At 40.1% G+C, this 19954-nt stretch overlaps 1 protein-coding gene across 1 annotated transcript in view; it reads right to left on the reverse strand.

Moving 5' to 3' along the window:
- Positions 1-1660: 1660 nt before the first annotated feature.
- The window catches only part of NEDD9 (neural precursor cell expressed, developmentally down-regulated 9), a 39362-nt gene continuing 21068 nt past the window's right edge, over positions 1661-19954 (reverse strand). Inside the window, exons 3-7 of the mRNA XM_067290845.1 lie at positions 7596-7697; positions 6316-6417; positions 4639-5865; positions 4206-4295; positions 1661-2264 (exon numbers count right to left, since the gene is read on the reverse strand). Coding sequence (XP_067146946.1) covers positions 1755-2264; positions 4206-4295; positions 4639-5865; positions 6316-6417; positions 7596-7697 — 2031 coding nt within the window. The 3' untranslated portion in view covers positions 1661-1754. The remainder of the gene's footprint in view (positions 2265-4205; positions 4296-4638; positions 5866-6315; positions 6418-7595; positions 7698-19954) is intronic.

Raw genomic sequence — 19954 nt, forward strand, 5'->3', positions numbered from 1 at the left:
TGTTCTGGAGACTCCGGAAGCAACATTATGGTGGCTAAGAGCAGCCTTCACTCTGAGATAATTACATTAAGACAACAAAACAGCACACGCTGCTAAAATGCTTTTGTAATCTGAGACAACAAATCCCATTGCAATAAGGCACATCTTTAGATACAGACTGGGAAAGGAAAAGTTTAGGCAGGAATGTCTAAATGTTTTCTACTTGCTACCCATCTCATGACTTTATATTTACTAGTAATCTGGTCTCTCACGCAAACACTCAAAATATATCAATGTGGGACTGCCTTGACTTATCTAAGGATAGTAGTATTTCTGCTTTAAAATCACCAGAATTGCCTGGAATTCATTATCTGAGCTGGACTGTTCCTACCACCCAGTCTGAAGAGTGCTTTCCAGTCTGTGGACCACAGACAACTGGAGTTCTGTGACTTATTTTTGGGGGGGTTCACAAAAGGCAATGAAGAAACGTAAGTTCTTATATGTTATGGAGCAGCCTGCATATGTTAAATTTCTAAAGGATTCCATATCTCTGCTAACAATTTTTTAGGGATCCAAGTTGAAAATTACTGGTTAGAACAATATGTACTACTGATGGAATTACCCATTGAAACAGGATGTCATTCCTGGCAACTGTGTAGTGCAGAAGTGTAGTAGGATCAGCAGCTATAGAACAGAATTTGGAAAAAAGCCCAATATTTGAATGAAAGTCAGAATTGCAATAGATGCAAGGAATTCCCAAGAATATGTCCTAGAAAAATAAGTGCTCTGTCTTCATTAAATTATGTACTCTATCCGGTGTTTAAATATCTGTTATTTTAAATTAGGTTGTTCTTCTTTCCACATGAATTACAACACTTCTACATTAATCCTTCTGGAAGGGACTGGCCTTTTGAGACACTGCTCATCTGCAACCTCACAGAGGATTTGGGGATGATCTCAGGATAACTCTGAGTCCGTCAACAATTAGGCTTTCAAGTCTGACTGCATATACAAGGCAAACGTGTGAATTAACATTGCTGGGAATCCTCCCAGGTTTTGAAATGAAATGTTGCATAGTTATTAGAAATGTCTTGTAGCATTCAAATTTTTCTGTTGAACATATACAATCCTTCATTCCTTCTTAGAAGAGTCTGTCTCTTACGTCGCCTAAAAATGCTTTTCTCCCAAATGCCGTATACCTTGATGCATTGTTTGTTACAGTTCTGCACATGTGCTTCTCAAAATGGTTGAATCCTTTATGCAAAATAACATCAAGAAAGGAGAGCTAAAGTTTATGGAATTAACCTAGAAAATGTAGTTTTGAAGAAGGGAATGGGGTTCTATGAGAACCATTACATTGGCTTCATGGATTGCTACAAGTAGGTTTCACAACCAGGTCCATGTGCCAAATTTAAGCTGGAATGAAACAAGAAGAGTGCAGCATCCAGTTAACAAATATACTGAGAAAGAGGCAGGATATACAAAGATATGCACTGCTTACCCGACGTGTACTTTTAAGGTGCTTAATGATGTCTTAGGGAATGTAGCAACATATACATATATGCAGTGTATACATATCTATATTAGAACCATAATACGGAACCAGATATATTCCCAGATCCCTGATTTCATTAGATTCTCTAAGCCATAAAAATGTATTTAAAATATTTAATATAAAATATTTACAAAAAATAAATGATAACCATTTACATAAAAATATCTCCAGTTTGTTGGCTTTTCTGTTTCACTGTTCATGGACTGGATTCCATTTTGTTTCATAATGATGCCATTTGGACTAATGAGAGTTTAAACAACTGTGCATGATAAGACAGCTCTGCTACTCGGTCCACCATCTCCTGTAGGGCTACAGTGTTAGGGTAATGCAAGGCAGCCATCTTGGTAGCCATAACAATACTCTTTAGCAGTTCACACAACTGGTTGCTGGAGTTCATCACTTTGTTGCGTATGTCCTGAGTTGTCACTTGCCTTGTGAGTGTATCCCCAATGAACACAAGTTTGTGAGCACTCAAAATGACAAATTTGCTGTGTGCAACAAAGATTCGCGGAGGCTGAGAAGCACTGACACAACTGAAAAAGGCATCAGTGGCATTTAGGAGGGAGTTGAAATGAGTCTCACATTGGTCAGAATAGAATAAAAGCAGCTGTCTGTCATGAGAGGCAGCAGTGCTGTTCACGGTTTGGAGAGCTTGAGGTGGCTTCCATTTTGAGATGTCGTTCTCTACAGGCTTTGTGATCTCTTGCTCCAGACGTTGGAACTGATTGATCTGAAACACAAATAAAAAGGCTCTCTTCAAAGAACGTCCTTATAACATATTGTTCCAATTTACAGTTTGACCTGCCTTTGGTAGATCCCAAAAACATTTCACTGTGTCTCTTAATGCCCTTTCAGCTAGGTACAATGATACTTCTTTTCAAATTCTTTCTGAACAATTGCCTAGCATGATCTCTGTTAGCTTTAGCACATCTGAAAGGTAGACAAGTTAAATTTTTCAGGCCCCCTCTGAGTTAGTAAGAGAGCAAGTCACCTCCAATAACTTACATTTAAAACCACTATTTACCCCTCCCTATACTAGTTATGTATCTATCATGCTTTGACTCTAAAGGGAGTCTAGGCAAGCAGAACAGACTAGACACACCTAGCTTTTGGACAAACATCTAGCATGTGCCAACATGTAAATGACTTTGCAGGGACACATTACATACACGTATATTTATATGTCTATATAATTATTACATATTACAATTACACTGTATGCCCCAAAACAACACTGGCTATCCTAGATTCACCTTATGCCACTCTATATGTTTTATGAGCTTTTATGTTGGGGAATGAGGGGTAATCAAGTACTTCGGTTACCATAAATCTAAATACACAGAGCTCAGAGGACAGCCCCCCCTCTAAAATACTTTATCTGTGTTTAAAAACCTCTGGAATTTGCAGGCTGTTGTTCATTTGAAATACTCTGAAATTATAAACAAGACAGATGTGTCCAAGTGACAATGCCACATTTGCAATCTTTAAAAAGCTGCCACCTCTGTGGGATCTTGAGATGGCAAACCTTTAACTTTCAACTCCTTATTCCTTTTAAAGCAAACAAAAACACATTGGAAATTAAAGACAGAACAGTTGCATTTAAGCGATGATAAAGCTAAAGTCATATGTTCGGAAGGCAGGAAATGCAAAACATTAGGGGTCTCTTATCACCACTATCCCCACTGCACTACACAAATGGAACGTTCTCAGCTCTTTAGTTTGTCCCATGTGTAATCTTCTGCCATACAAAATGGCAACAACATATTGATGAATTACTGTCACAGTGACAAACCTCAATCTTACACTACCTGCCTTTTTAGCATTCAAAATGATGCGAAGGGCATAGGATTTAAGTTAATGGTACTGACATTCACTGAGCGGATGTGCAGGCAGCACACGTATTCAGTGCGGTCCCATGATTAAGGCACTAGATTGCAGGTCAGAAAAGCCAAATTCTCAAGTTGGCTTTGTGATTGACTGACTGTGAGATGTTATAAAAGTCTGTTTTTCCCATCTGTGGTAAAGTTTTGGAGACGGAGACTGCTTTTTATTACACGTATGCACTGGGCCCACCACAGTGGTGCATTATAATAAAAAATAATTAGTCTCTTAAACTGAGATGGTTGGAAATTGTTTTCAAGGGAAAGGCTTTTTCCTGCCACAAGAGATGTCATTCCAAACAGTGAGAGCTGTGGCTCTGCTTCCACTCAGTTACTAAGTGGCAGCAAGTAAATGAACATGGCAAAGATGCTGATTTTCAGGCCAGCTAATTTGCGATACATACTCAAGCTTTCTTTGGCATAAGCAATGACTGACACAGATGCATAGGGCTAGGAAGGTGCTGTAACCTTGACGCTTGCCACTTCCAATTTGGAGCGTGACAGTGCATGTCCTTGTCCTTTGCAGTACTAAATCCATCAACGGTGGAGCTTGGCTGGCACAAATTTTGCTTGGAAAGAAACTAGCCCGGGGCCACTGTTTAGCCAAGACCCAATACCTGCCATCTTCACTTTCCGACTGTGTGTTCTGGCACTCCTGCACACCTCATAGCCATATTACTAGTAGCTACACACTGTTAAGAGAAGGGCCCTTCCTGCTGCATTTGACCAGTACTCCTCATGTACAAAGCACACTGCAATTCGATATGATCATTTTGCCTGACCAAACGCACCTGATGGTGCTCTAGCTCCGTTTTGCTCTGCTTGATGATATTTTCTTTTTCCAGCAGCTCCTTCTGTTGTCTTTCAAACTCTTCTTTCCCCTGTTTTGCATAACATAAAAAGACACTGTGTTAAATCAAAACTGCCTCTGACTTTAACAACTTGTAAATTGACTAGCAGGCTTTTTTGTATTGGCTCTTTCACTGGTAGTGCAACCTTGAGAGTAGGGAGAAGAAAAGGATAGTGTGGTAGAGGCAAAAGGTTATTGCTATTATGTATGCAACAGTCCTATTTGACAGCAAGTAATCACTCTGGTGAAATTACTCTTGAATGTGTATTAGTGCGACAATCTGATTGCTACTTTTCTGCAAACAGCACTCGCAAAATGAAGCACCAACAACTCTTACTTTGCCTTGAGCAGAACAAGGTGTCTGATTTACCTACCTGCAGGTGAACATAATCATAGTCATCCATCCAGCTCTTTTCTGAGCTCTCACTAGTGGTACTGTGAGGGTGCTGACCTTTACTCAGGAGCGGGGAAAGGGAGTTACAGTGGTTCTGAGTTTTCTCTCCATGTTGCTGCATATGAGGGTTGTTATAGATGTATTCGGGAGCGTTCAGGATGTTCTCTGGTACATTCCTGAAACGTGAGCTGCTAACCGCCTGTTTGAAGAGGACTTCTGCATTGATGCTGATGGTGGTGGTCAGTTGCTTGGCATCATCTGGGACTGTCCTTGCCACCATAACAAATCGATCCAGGTCATCACACTTGTTCTGCAGTCTGTTGACAGCTAGGACATTCAAAGACCAGCTGTAGCTGTTCAAGTCATGGCTAGTTTGGGTGAGGATCTGGTGAGAGTCCTCCAGCCTCTGCACTTCCCTCCTCATTTTGTTATAGAGGCTGACCTCAGACAGACAGGAAGCATTGGCTGCTGATCCTTTCGCAAACTGAAGGTACTCCAACAGCGACTGCCCTACCTTATCCACAGCAGTACGAACTTCGTTGATGTGTTTCTCCATATATCCATAAGACCGCCAGTCTGCAGTAACGAAGGCCATGAGGTTATTGACAGCTGCCTCCATCATCTGCTGAAGGCCATAAAGCCTCTCTATAGCAGTATCTGGATCAAGGATTAGTCTTTTGTCTTGTACAGTTGATGCTGAGAAAGAAGAGTCCTTTGATGTTGTTGAAGATGTGGACATGTTACTCTTGGTACTTCCTGTGCTGGAGAAAGACAACCTATTTATCCCATCAGTCACATCCTGTAATCCTTTAGTCTCTTGTAGAATTGGTGGTGGCACATCATATACACCTTCTCTTCCTTCTGAGATTAGACTTTCACTTAATCCTGTCTGTTGTCCTGGAAAGGCAATTCCCCGTGGGGTATCATATACATCTTTCTGAGGTGCAATTTGCTGTCCGAGAAATTGGTTTTGATGGTTCACAGGGATGTCATACACACTCTGTTTGTGTGACACTCCATCAGTTGATAAAAGGCCCTCAGAAGAAAATTTCTTACTAAGTTCTTTCCCAGTTGCTTTGGTGATGGGAGGAGGAATATCATATATTCCTTCTGGTCTTGCATTGTGGCCCAATGGAGACGAAAAATCCTGCAAATTTTCCCTCAGGCCTGTATCATCTCGGCATGCAGATGGAGGTGTAGCATAGTTCTGAAACACAGAAAGCAAACCATGAGCCTCTGACTAGAACAGTAAAATAATTTACATCTTCCATATGGTCAATAAAATACTGGGATGGAAGATCTGCCATTGAGTTTCATCGAGTCAGATATTTATCCTGAGTTTGACAGAGGGTCAGTTTTAATCTTACTTATTAACGTTCATCTTGATGCAAATTCTCCTAAGCAGCAAAATCTCAAAAAGGCAGTATGCTGCCACAAAAATAACCTAGTTCTAATTACTAAGTCACGCTCCATAAGGTTAGGAATTCTGACACAAAGCTTCGCTTCATCTGTTTTACTAAACAGCTTAAAAGCCTAAGGAAATATTTAAAGTATTGAACCTCCTTCTCCTTCACGATCATACATGAACTCTTTGTTTAAACAAATCTTTGGTCAGACATGAAAATACAGCATCCTGTGGAAACAGCATGACACTTACCCCTTTGGCAGATGGTATATCATAGACTCCTAACGCTTTTGCTTCTCCCATGGGAACTGGATATGCAGGCCCCTTAGCCAATGCTGGGGGAATGTCATATATCTAAAGAAAGAATAAATGTGTTACAGAAACAAGTTACGTCATAAGAGCTCTGATCTCAGATGAGTTTTTTGGTTTCTGTGTTTCCTCTCAAACAGCAGGAAGATCATTGGGGGTGTGCAGCTTTGTTTCATATGGGAGACTTGCTTGGATTTGCCTGGTATTTTGAGCACTCAGGAAGAACTACACTTTTGCTAGGTGGAGAGATGAAGCCAGGGCTGACTTCCATCTCAAGGGTTAAATCAGTGCTAGTCTATTACAGGTGCCTCTTGGGGTGAACAGGGGAGCAGTATGTTCATGTGACCAAATTTGATGATACGCTCACTGACAGAGATTAGAGGGATGGAGGAATAAGCTTGTATTAGTACACACTGCTAAACTCTGAGACCAAGGCTGCTCCTGTCAGCATCACATATCTGCTTTTTCGGGTGCAGTGTGGGCTGTCTTACTGGCAGAGAGCACAGATGTTAGACGCTGCAAGTGTCCCACTTGGTGGCATGTCCTACATCACAGCGGGTTCTGCGTGTGGTCTAACGCAGCCAATGTTAGTGTCTCTTACTTCAGACTTCCTAACAGTTTCAGCCATTTGGAGTCAACATGGTGTTATGTACCACTGGGCTTCAATGTTGTTTCCTAGAGGAGCTGCACTGTCAAAGAGCCATGGAGACATGCAGAGCTATTAGATAATAGGTTCTCCAAGCATTCACTCTAGATGTCCATGGTTTTGGGATCAAATGTCCAGGGGTGTTCTCCAGAACAAAGATATATTTCAATTTCAGTGACATGGTGCAGCAGATATATGGTAAAAAGAATTGCCTTCATGGTAGCTGTTCATCTAGGAAACAATTTTGCCCTTATTGAGTGAATTACTGTCAGCTAGGCAACAACAACAAAGTAAAGGAAAAAAAATTGTTCCCAGGCAACACATTTATTCTGCTCAGATATTCTGTTTTATCAAAACACAGAAAACAAATGGGACTTTGGTGTTTGGTGTGCTGCCAGATCTTATTCAACATCAAATACAACTTTGAAGTTCTGCACTCTGTGAAAAAGCCACTGCATCTAATTAAAACATATTTTATCTCTGGAATGACAGAACTTGCTCTGTTCATAAACTTCAGGTAGAAAGTTACCACCTTTTGTGCCCTGTCAATGCTGTTGGCAGTTTTATTGGTACTTACCCCTTGGAGAGGACGAACAGGGGGGATATCGTAGGTATCCTTCTGGTATTTGGAAGGGAACTCATAAACATAACCTTGTCCTGACCTGACTGGAGTTATTACCTGTAGGTTAAAAAAGAAGGGTATGAAAACATAAGTCTTTGAAGCTCTTGACATGTTTTCTCTGTAACTGTGTAAGGTTCTTGGTATAAACATTCCAGTGATATTAACTTTCAGATTTTATGGGGCAATTTTAGTAACACAAGTCTACCTATGCTTCTGACAGTTAAAAATTGCAAAATGACTATTAGTAGCTACAAAAGCACCATCTTTTCTTTCCTAACCAGTTCTGACAAGGCTGCTTGCTGGTCCTACAAGATCTCCCCTTCATCAAGCATAGATCCTGCAGCAGGGAGGAGGCCTAAGACAGCTTTGTCACTTCTTCCCATTGCCTACCCATTAGCACAGACCATGTGATGTGATGGTCACACCACCCACTGACTGAGTGAGATCAGGGCTATGAATGCCTCTGCTAATCCTAGTGAGATGTTGAGTGTCCCCACTTAAGTCTTAAAATACTCTGTACCTTACTGTTTAGGCTCTAAGAATCTTCCCCCTTTGCTTGTGGAGGTATTTCCCACCTACTCCAGCAGGATTTCTTGTGTGACTGCCCTCCAGGACAATATCCTGAATGGCTGAGTGGGAACTGTGGCTTTGAAGATGCTTTACCTGGAAGGGCTATGCTCAAACCTACCAAAGCAGAACGTTCAACTATGCTGTCTCCATCTGGTTTGTCTATATTAGTGGCTAAGAGATGGGAAATGTTAAGCCATTCTTGAAGTACACAATGTAAGAACAGTCTCTGAAAAAAGCTTAGAATTATGTTTTCTAAACCATTAACTACCATAATGACTTCAAATAAAATGTGGTCAAAAATAAATGCCTTACATCTTGGATAGCATCTGTACGGCAGAATTTCAATATAGTGTGGTACAAAAGAAACACTGTTACCTAACCCCCAGAAAGAGATGGGTTTATAGAGGAAATGCTGATATCCTAATCTCTGCCAGTGCTATTTAGCTCTAATAAGGAAATACAAATACTGCAAACCAAAGGCATAAAATGACAAATGACATAGGCCCATATAAGATGTGGTTTCATGTTCAGCTGGGGAGAATTCTGTAACAAGATTACTTAACTATCCTTGGAAATGCACGCAAGACATAAAACAATTTATGAACACATGCTCAGCAAAGATCCTGTAACAGTTTTTGCTATAAGAAATCCTAGTATCCTGGCCAAATTTCCTAGATACTTTGTTTAAGTGAGGTCTGCAGAGAAACTCCTTGATGCTAACCTGCTACCTCCTCTTTGCTATGTCAATGATGTAGGCTTTTCTTCTTTTTACTTGCTGCCCCAAATATTGCTGTGTAATCTTTGGTCCTATACCATGAAACAATCACTGTATTTCCCCCCTAAGGTGACTGTCGTATCAGTTCAGAACACAGGTCTGATTCAGTGCAAGCAACCCAAGGCAACATGCCTTGTAGCACCCGCCTTTGCACTGACTGCGCATGCCTTAGGAGAGTGAGGAACGTTCACATCTGGCAGGTCGAGGAAGATGGCATTTTTTGCAGCTGTTTTTCCTTGAGTGACCATCAGAAGACAGGGAAGAGAGGAACTGGAAGCTATATGATTTTGAGAGAATTCAGTTCACTGCCCTTGAGAGAATTCCTGCTGAATTTAGTGTGGGATTAACAGTGTTTACATACATATGAATTCTTAAAAAAAAACCATAAAAATGTATCGAATTTATACAGATGGTTCCTTTCCCACAGTCACCTACTACATTGTAAAAAACATTTATAGAGGAACCTCTAAGAAAGTTCTCTCTTAAGTTCCTGGAAGTTTCCCACAATGGATCACCCCAGACATTATCCCTCCCAGACCACTCTCATGTAATACTGGGATTATGTTGTTTGCTTGAGGAACTTCTAACTTAATATCAGCACTCTTCCATATGCTTTTTCTGCCAGTGAGGGCTAAAGATCAGCCTAGCGTAGCCTGCAGTTTGGTTTTGGATCCTTTTTTTCCTGCAGGGTGTTTCCAGTCAAATGCTTTCCACCCAATTTGGGAACAGAAGGATTTGTTTTTAAGCAGTGTTTAGTCTGAGGTTCCCTTCAGGGGTTCCGAAATTACAACCACAGTGTTGCTTCAGTAATAAGTCACTGGGTTTTTAAAAATGATCCTCCAGGAGAACAGACAACACAAAGGGAAAACAAAGGCCTGTTTCCTGGGTAGCCCATCTCCATGAATCCTTTTGCTACTGTGAACACTGTGGCATCAAGCTGCATGCTAATGGGCAGCGAAACTGCTTGACCATCACGGAGAAAAAAGTAGACTGCTCATGGAAGGCAGACAGAGGCCCAAGGGACAACTACTGCACTGCTGAAATCCAGCTCTGCTTTAAGTACTGATTGTTGCCTTGCAGGACAAGGCCAGGAGTCGGGCTGGGTCAAGCTCCAAGAAGATGTGTATTGGTCTCTCAGTTTGAAATTGCAGTTTTGATAAACAAGAGTAAATAGCTCAGTTGTCATCTGCTTCAGGAGCTGAACTCTGTTCTAAATCCAGATTAGTAGCAAAATTTGACCAGCCCACATCCAGACCAAGTATGTGTGATGCCTCTTACAGTCCTGCAGATGATCTGTCTGCAGGGGCAATGTCCAGCACCTCGGTAGAAGCTTTACAGCCCCTCAACTCTTCAAGGTTTGCACAGCACTCAGAGATGTGCTTCTACACAGGCTCAACACTAATTGTCCTGCCTATCTCATGCCTGAACTCATTCAGGATCCAATAACACTACTACTCTCTCCTTGCTCAGAGGATGAATTTTTGTAAGCAAACTCAAAGAAAAGTCACAGGCCTCTAATATAAAAGAGGATGTGAAGCAATGCAGGTAATAAGGTTTGCACATGTAAAAACTGTTGTTGTTGTTGTTCTTATAGATAAATATAATGTTTTGCTTTTGAAATAAGCCCAAATGGCAAAACAAATGATATCCTTACGCCATGGAGTCTGGAATGGATGTGGAACAGAAGCCGCACTTGTGTTCAATTTTTATAGGAAGATCCCCCTTTCACTCTGCCATACAGTAGTATCATGCAGCTGCAGTAATTCTTGTAGCTCATCCTTAGAAACCTTTCCCATTTTTTCCAAAAAGGCTGACATGCCAAATGCTATATGAAAGGCTTAAATAATTACAAGGCTGCTGCTTTTATTTACTGTGCTGCTGTATAATCCTAAATTACCACACTTGTACTAGACTGGTCAGATGAAAGAAGCCAATTTCACTTAGTACTGCAGGACCTTTTTTATCATGTGTTTTGGCATGTTCACTTTTTTCCAAACTTGACTAATCTGAAGTGGTCACTACTCTGTTTGGGTAGAACAAGTCTCTGTCCTGGATGCTTTTGTCTGTTGTCAAAGGCAGTGAGAGGTTAAAACACTAAGTACCTGATTTTGTGGTGTGCACAGCCTGCCTGCACAGAGGACCAAGGACACAAGGTCTGAGTATTTTGCAGGGATGTGCTTAGCAGTTCTCTCTACTTAAGGTGGCATTTATTTTCCAAACAAAAATGCACTGGAGGCTTTTATGTCTGCTCCTTTTTAGGCCTCTGAAATAGTTACACAAAAGACAGAAAATAAGTTAAAAAAAAAAAAAAAGCAATACCCAGCAACAACCATGGTTTATTGACAACATGAAAGCGAACTATGGTCTCACAGTGACTCAGGTGTATTTTTCTGAATGGAAGTTTATTATCAAGCAACAACATGCTCTGAGTGATTTCATCATAAAATTCTCCATAAATGCTGAAAAGGTCTGCACTTTGTACAAGAACGTTTCCCTTTGTATCCCCAGTCCTCTTCCCTTCTAACACTGTTCACTAGGTTAAACATGCCTTCTGCTGGACTGCTTTTTCCTAGTCAATTCAGAACAGAAGCTGCTCATCGCCAAAAAACATTTTGAGCAAACTTTTTGTAACAGTATTTGAAAGAATACCCATGCTAACTGATGATGTGAAAACGTAAACTATTTCTTCCGATTCTCATGCCCCCAAGACACTAGTACCTCACATGAGAAGCCAGGACATGTTGCACTGGTTCTATTGTATGAGGAAGAGGGAGGTAGCTGGGTAGATGAAGTAAGAAAGGCACTGAAACCAAGGTTTTCAGAAGTAACTTTTGATTTGGGGTATTCACCCATAAATAGATTAAATGAACTTCCTGTTTCTGAATAGGACGCTCAGCCCTTTCTGTGTATTTTTGAACCTTTCCTTTTTTATAGTTTTGAATGTTTGATGGCAGCTTAATTTTGAAGATGGACTTCAGAAGGAAGGAGATGACTGCTAAAGAGAAGTTCCCTTCTCTCACTTCTGGAATAGGGACAGCAGCCCTGTCTGGTATTTAGGAATTTATTTCCTAAGAAATGTCACTGAACTTCAGACCATAGAAGGGTTTTTTTTTTCCTTTTACCTCTTCTGTTTTAAGAATGCCTGTGGTCATCTGGGTTTAAATAATCCTGCATTTCAAACCAGCAATTTTCCTTGTTTATGCATTAAAGGAAACAGATGGTGTTCCCACAGACTATCTAGCCCAGCATTCTCAAAACATTGTAACCACTTAATCCATGCAGAGCAACTAACAGGGACGAGGTTTGGCTCTGGTGAAACATGTAATGAACCTACTTCAAACTTTCAGTACTGAAAAACAAAGACAGTTGAACAGAAAGTTTGTTCTGTTCTTGCTGAGGACCAGGCTCTTCCAAAAGCAATTACTTGGGTCCTTTCCATTCCAAATGCATGTTCTTGACCAAGAAAAAGAGCTGAATGTGCATGTACTTTGCAAAATATTCAGCCTTGTGGTTCATTAAATCCCTCTTCCTTAAATATAAGGAAAAAAATATCTGTTTCTTCCAGGATTAAAATGGGAGTTAGGCTATAATAAAAGAACATTGCTAACTAAGGCAGTAACAAGACAGTTCTCTGCTTACTGAAGACAGGCAGAACTGTACTTTACACTGTTTAGCTAGGACAAAGGGGGAATAAACCTACTGGAGCCAACAGAATTACTCTGGATTTACACCAATATTGCGGAGGGCAGAATTTGGTCTGTTCCCATTAATAACAATGCTTGATATGCAGAATGATGGGAAAGGAGCTTCACTGAGTTTCAGAGGTGAGAAAACTGAAGCACAAGCATGTTGAACAACTTACCCCTAATCACAGGCAGGCAACAAAGCTGAGAAAGGCAGATTGCTGCTTCCCAGTATGCTGTCCTAATCCCAAGAACCTACTGACCCCTGCTAACTGCTTTTAAAATGAAAAATCAGCACTTTACAGAGGTGGAAAACAGAAGGCATGTGGATGTAGATTTTAAATATTTTTTAAATCTGGAGGAAGAGTTATACTGAAATACATTTCTTCTCATGATGCTCTCTTCTGGACCCCATGAGTAACTCTCAGTAGTGGGCATGAGTTTACAGCCATAAATTGCTGCTAATCTCAGGTACCAATCCTGTTTCTATTAAAGTCAGCTGCATCTTGCCCTGGAAACAGTCCTGCTCCAGAAGAGGCCAAGTGGTAGTGTATAAGTCTGGGCCATTAAAAAGCTTGGAGACAGGAAAGATCAATCAAAATGTAAGTAAAGAAAAATAACACAGTTTTCCTCTGTTGTGAAGTATTACTGTAAGTTTGTTTAATACAAAACTCCAGCTGTTGAAATACTGTTCCCAAGCCTCTCATAGCAGCTACCTGGGCTCTCTTAGGGTTGTCAAGAGAATGAAACTGCCAGAGAGAATATGGGGAAGCTGTAAGAGAGGGAACTGGAAAAAAAACCTGGTCCCTGCTCTCTTGAACTCCCAGGCCTTTGAAAGGCAGTGACAGGATCACTAAGCGATGCTGTATGAGACAGGGAGCCACTCTCATCCCTTATTTCCACTTTGCTTCATGTACTTAGAAGGCAGATGTATCTATCTAAATGCCTTTTCTTGGGAACTGGTCTGGGCTAAATTGAACAGTGAGGAAGTTATATTAAAAAGAGAGTCTCTGAAGATCAAGATAATCCAGGCATTAGAAAGAACCTGGCTAGCTGTCTAAAACTCAGTCCCCTTTACAGAAAGGACACAGTGTTTCCTCTCTTCTCTTTTACAAGCAACATCAAGATTTCCAGTGACTAGCTGATAATGCACTTCCTGACAATACTACCTATCACATCACTCAGTATAGTCTGCAGTAATAAATGAGCAAAAAATATTTTATGAAGCAGTAGCGTTGACTTACTTAAACTGTGGGTTTGCTATTCATTAATTTGCTATGTATGATTATATCCAGTGTGGTTCCTAGCTGTTAGTGAGTTAAGGTTGGAGTTATGTTTTCGTATGTGCTAGAGATACTCCCACTTAATTATAGAGCTTGTTTTTGTGAGTTGTCATAGGTCTTAAGATCATCAAATCGTAAGACTTTATTTTGGCATAAATAAGGAATGAAAATCAGGCCACTAAAAATGTTTTGTCAGAGTATTTTCTGCCAACACCGAGATGTTGAACAGCCTTTTGATCAAGGCTCACGCACACTGAAGGAGAGGGGAAGAAGCCAGTAGAGACATTTCTTCTACTGTACCAGGTTTGTAGCTGAATCTATGAGTTGGTTTCTAGTGCTATGAGCCTAATGGCTACTGCAAGGCAAAAGAAAATCAACAGAAATGACTGTATTCTCTTTCTTGGGCTGACTGAGATAGCAGTTTCACTGTGTAGCAGAAAAAAATGTGAGATATCAACACACATAGTGACACCGCAGCTTTTGTACAGACTGCCTTTACTCGGTGTTCCCCTGCAAGCTTTCTCAGAAATAAGATTCAGATGTGTGTAGATAAGGAGATGTGACAAATATTACCCTGACCCAGAACTGCTTTAATTCTTGATGTTGCTTGCATCTTCAAAATGCCTGCTTATTTGCTTTTGTGGTTTATCTCCATTTTTTGCCCAAGACACTTTTCTATGAAGATCTGCTTTTGTGCTTTAACTGTAAGGACTCTGAATAGTCCTGATGTTATTGATTCACAGTGTGTTAAGTTAAAAATGCCTAACTTTGCAGGCTCAGGGCTTTAAATAGAAATTGCTTTATGTGATGATGAAATGCCCCACCTGTAGATGCCCCTTCTCAAAAAATTCCCCCATGGTATTGTAATGTGGAGGGGGGGGGGGAAACCCACAAATAATATAAATGGGTGTTGCTTTTTAATTCTTTTGAGCCCAGATTATTTCAACCAGACTGACACATGTTTTGAGTTGTGAGTCTGGAAGATGTAAAGCAGAAATTGTAAAACTGATTTAAAATAAAAAATATGAGAGAAAGGAAATCATGAGCTGGCCTAGATTCAAACCATGAACCACTGTTTATGTGCGTATAGCCAACTGCTTTGCAATTAGCCTAATCAAGACTTTACAACTTTTAGTGCAACCCTTTCTTTCTTTCTTTCCATAAACCAGCACAGAACAGCAGGTTCATTAAGCTGTTTTTCAGTTCTATATTTTCTTCTCTACCTAAAATACAGCTTATCTCCTTTCCAACTATTTTTAAAGCTATAGAATTACATAAAGAACCTAATTTTCCATTAGCATAAGCAAACATGGCTGTACCGCGTGCAGTGGAACTGTGTTGATGTGCATCAGCTGTAGCTTTGGATTATGGTGTTGAATTTTTGCTTGCTGCTGGTGTTCACGATCACAAGCTAAATGCAGAAAGAGTCTTTATATGGATCTTACTGAATGAGCACTACAAAGAGGAAAAAAGCTCAACAATTTTTTCACTGACAAGATTTTACTGCTTTTTTTTTTTTTTTTTTTTTAATGATGCTTTCATGACCTGATCCTGCTCTCACTGATGTCAACTCCGGGGCTTTCTGCCAGTTGTGTTATGAGCAGCATTTCTGCTTGCTTCAGTGGGAACAGGCTTGCTGTTGGCTGGCCTTGAACTGCAGAACTGGCTGGGAAAGGGTATTTCCTAGTTTCTAGTGGAGTCATTCTTGCTTCCAAATATCTGACAAAAAAGGTCAAACCAACACTTCTGAGGATGTGTCATTTTACGAGTGGGTAAGGAGTGAAAAAGAGAGAAGAGCAGAACATACCAGTTAGTATTATATTACCAGCAATTTTAAGAGAAGTATGAAAGAGGATACTTGTCCAAAACTCTTTTTAAGAGTTCTACCAGCACCATCGCCATGACAACTATTTATTTTAGACAGTCAATGACTTCATTGTTTCTGCATGTGTTGGCCAACAAGGCTAAGGAGCTGATGTGTTACAGTATCAGTGATACAACAGTCATGCACTTTGGAGTACTCAAATGTCTGTGGGTGGATCTAATGGAGAAAAAACCCCCGCCCCGCCAAACCCATGTGTGAAATACTTCTTCTAGTGGGGAAATGTGTACATCTCCTAAAGAGCAAAGCATTCTCTGGAAACTGTGATAAAATGTGAGTTGAAGTTTTAATTAGTGAAAAGCATGCAGGGAAACTCCACCTCAGTATTTTGGTGTCTTGTCCATGATAAATATTTAAGGTAGCTTCTTGCTTTGGTCCTCCCAGTCTGTTTACTCTTCCCATTTTAGAAAGGTTCAAACACGAGGAACCATTTGGCAAATGAACACTCTTTTCTGTGCTGGTAGTACCATGACTCTCTCCTTGCAAAGACAGAAGGCTAAATTGAGGGTAGGTTCAGAGGAGAAGAGGCAATAGTGCTGGGAAAAGTAGGGCAGAAAGAGCTCTTACTGTTGTGAATGACATCAAATCCTACAGGCTCACAAACAACAAATCAGTTAGGATCAGTCCAAACAACTTGTTTCAATTCTTTTGAAGAGTTTCATCTTATTTCAGTTATTTTGTCCTTCCCATCCTGAACTTCTCCATGCAAAGTTGGGAAAACAGAAGTCTTCATTTGGGATGAAGTAGGGTGTTTCAATGACTTTTTGTTTCCCTTCAAATATTTTCTTTTTTTCATTTAAGGTACTTCTCAGAACAGACCCTCTCCTGTGAACAGTTTCAGTTTAGGTGAATAGGCACTTCCCAGCAGGGGAAAAAATGGTTGAGATAAAGCATTCCCAAACAGTTTCAATTTTGCAGGAGTGTTCTCATGGGCACAGGCAGGCCCCTTAATCACTTAGGTTGGGAACCGCATTGCTCTGAGAGAAGTAAGCAAAAGCTTCCAGCAGGTAGAAGATCAATGCAATTTGACTTACAAAGGTCCTCTGGCTCATGAGCTGTATTTTGGCTCCATTTTCATATGGGTTTCTCAGGGCAAGTGTATAGATGGGTACTCTTATTAACTGGTGTTTATATTAGCACAGCTTGTTTTGGCAAGTTTATGAGAGTAGCTCTATAGATACAGGTACTTTTTAAACAGACATAAACTGCATCCTCAATTGGCAGTTGCATCAATATAATAGTTATACTAGATCTCAGTAAGGATTGATTGTGCAAATTAAAAAGTTTTGATGATGACTCCCAGTTGGAATATGCTAGGTTTGGTGTGTGTTCTGGGTGGGTGGGTGGTTTCTTTTTTTTTTTTTTTTTTTTTTAGGGTGGACTGTCTTATGAAAGGTTTTCATCTCTTGAGAACTTAATGACAATTTCACCTTTTCACCATTATAACAATCTGTTTTGGCAGAAAACTTCATTTAGATTTTTTTTTAATTGAAAAATGGATACTATATGAATGCCATTATTTAGAAAAGAAAAATGTAAACATTTCATTCCAGATATGTGGAAGTATAATGTTCTGATGCTACTTAATCTTCTTCCAAAATAAAACATCTACAAAATCATCAGGAGCCTCTAGAGTTCAACCAGAACCATGTTCCCTGACAAAAAAAGGGTGAAGACTAGTCTTTGACTATCTCCAGAAACCACACTTCCTCCTTATGATGAGATTCACTTTTTGCATCATCATTTTTCCACTCAAGTTTTTGTAAAATACTCCACTGATGCTGTTTTTAGATTCTGGCACTTTAGGGGGAACTGAAATTATACAAACTTAACGTTTGGCTAGTGTAGTTTCAGATGTAAACAAAGATCCACTTAAGTTTCTAACCACCAAGAAGCAGCCCATAAACTTGCATTTTTTTTTTCAATAGTTTTGTTAAAGTTAAGGTTTGATCCTGCGCTTTAATCTGTGCAGGCAGATTTGTGTCCCTGAGGAGCTTATCTGTTGGATGAGATGGCAGGACTGGCCTTTTTTCTGTTACTACAGGGGAAAAAATACATACCTCTGGTCTATAAATAGAACTGATTAAAAACAGCTCTGTGCTTAGAGAGAAGCAGGGAGTAATAGTGAGATCATATGTTTATTCAGCCCAATAAAATGTAGTCTTTTTCTTAAAATACTTATCCACAAATCACATCAGTAACTAACTACTGCTTACTATGACTTGTGGGCAAGGGTTTCTTCACTCGGTGGTTCTCTGGAAGGCCACTGAGGGTAGATTAACTGCACAGGCTTCATATCAGTAAAATGACTGTTCTCTTATTAATTTCACATAGAAAGTTACAGGGGAAACTCTCAAGTCCATGGAAAAGGCTGTGTGCTGTTTTTAGCATTCAGTTTGCATTTAATTTGAGAGAATTTCACCCTTTAAAGCACACTTCATGAAAGAGGGCACTGAGCGTTGAGGTTTGTGTTTCAGTTCCTGCACTCAGCAAATTTGCTGTGTGTTTAATTTTAATGTTGAAGCAATATTTTGTTACGAAGGATACAAATCCCCAAAGTGGAATTTGTAACATGAAAGTACAAGAAAGGAAAGACTGTAAGATTACTGTTTGGGCCATTTAAGTAAACCATATCACAAGAAGCTGTGGCATTTAAGACCTATGGGTAAATGAGGACATTCTTCTTAACCTAGAATGTAAATGCATTTTGCCAACAAACTACAAATAGTACCTATGTTCCCTTTCTTTTTCTGAGAAAAATATACCTGGCATATTAAACACAACTCTTTACTATGCTCGAAGTGTGGCTCCACATACTCCAATAAATGTGAAACTAGGTAAGAAGAAAGATGATAATGCAGAGGCAAACTGCTTTCTGGAACAAACATTATATGCAGCTGTTTGTTTTCTCCCAGCTGGGACAGTACTTGTTTAATTGGAAGGAAAAACGTCAGAACACAGCTAACTGCCTTCTGCTACTGAACTCTGTGCCAAATTTATCAGGGTGGTGCTACTTGTGGGGCAGTGTTTCTACTTTCTCGTGGATTCAACCAGCATGACTCTAAGATAAAAATAAGACCATCAGTGAACAAATCAAACCAGTGATTCCTTAGCCATGGTTCACCCAAAGGCAAACTTCTTGCTGAAGGCAATGAACTTTCGGAAAAGGGTGGCAATCACAGGATGGTGGGATGTGAGGCTCTTAATCTGTCAAGGGCATGACTATACTTGGAAACAGGCCAGAGATGTTCATGTGTGAATATGAGTTCCTGTCCTATTCTGCTTTATTCACTTTAGAGATGGATAAATCTGAGTGTTTCCTGAACTGTAAAGTTCTAGTTAAAAAAAAAAAAAAGTGTTCCAAATTGGCATTAATCTATTTGCCTTTGCCCGAGATACTCAATGCCTTGTGGGAGCTGTAGTTCAGGGTGCTATTCCCTGTAGCCAACTGTAATTGCTCCCCTCATTGAACAGCTGTGGTGCATTAGCCTCATGTTCTGTTCTGTGCAGATTTCTCTTGACCAAAAGTTTTGCAAAAGCTACTGGTTCCTACAGAAAGCTTTCAGATTTTGCTGAAACTGTTTTCCAACAGGAAAATGTTTCCCTTGAAAATTTCTGGCCAATGTTATTTTTTGGGGAGTGGGGGTGTTGTTAGCACAACAGATCAGGTGGGGAAAAAATGAACAACAAAGGGAAGATTTCTATCATTGTGGTGTCTTCTTTAATCATTAGTTTGCACAAGAGCTTTAAACTAGGGAAAGCTATATGCAATCACAGATGCAGAAAAGACTTTGTGCTTAGATAGCACCTTTCTCAGAGGATGTTCTCAAAGCAGTCTGCATAAATGCGATCTACTTCACAATTACACCCACATATTTTGCAGATGAGATTGCTGAGGTGCAGAGATGCCACTCAAGACTATGCAGAAGTCTGTGGCAAGGATAAAACTCAGGTTTTATGAATGACAGATTTGTCTGAAAGTTCCTTCTCCTTGCTGTTTGTAGTGGGGGGAAAAAAATAAGGCTGAGGGCAGAGCACAGAGTAGAGGAAAAAATCCTAAAACACAGCTTTCATATCTTTATGTTCCTCAGACACTCCTCATGCTTACAGTTGTAACTGTT

This window comes from Apteryx mantelli, chromosome 2 (assembly GCF_036417845.1).
Source record: "Apteryx mantelli isolate bAptMan1 chromosome 2, bAptMan1.hap1, whole genome shotgun sequence".
NCBI lineage: Eukaryota > Metazoa > Chordata > Aves > Apterygiformes > Apterygidae > Apteryx > Apteryx mantelli.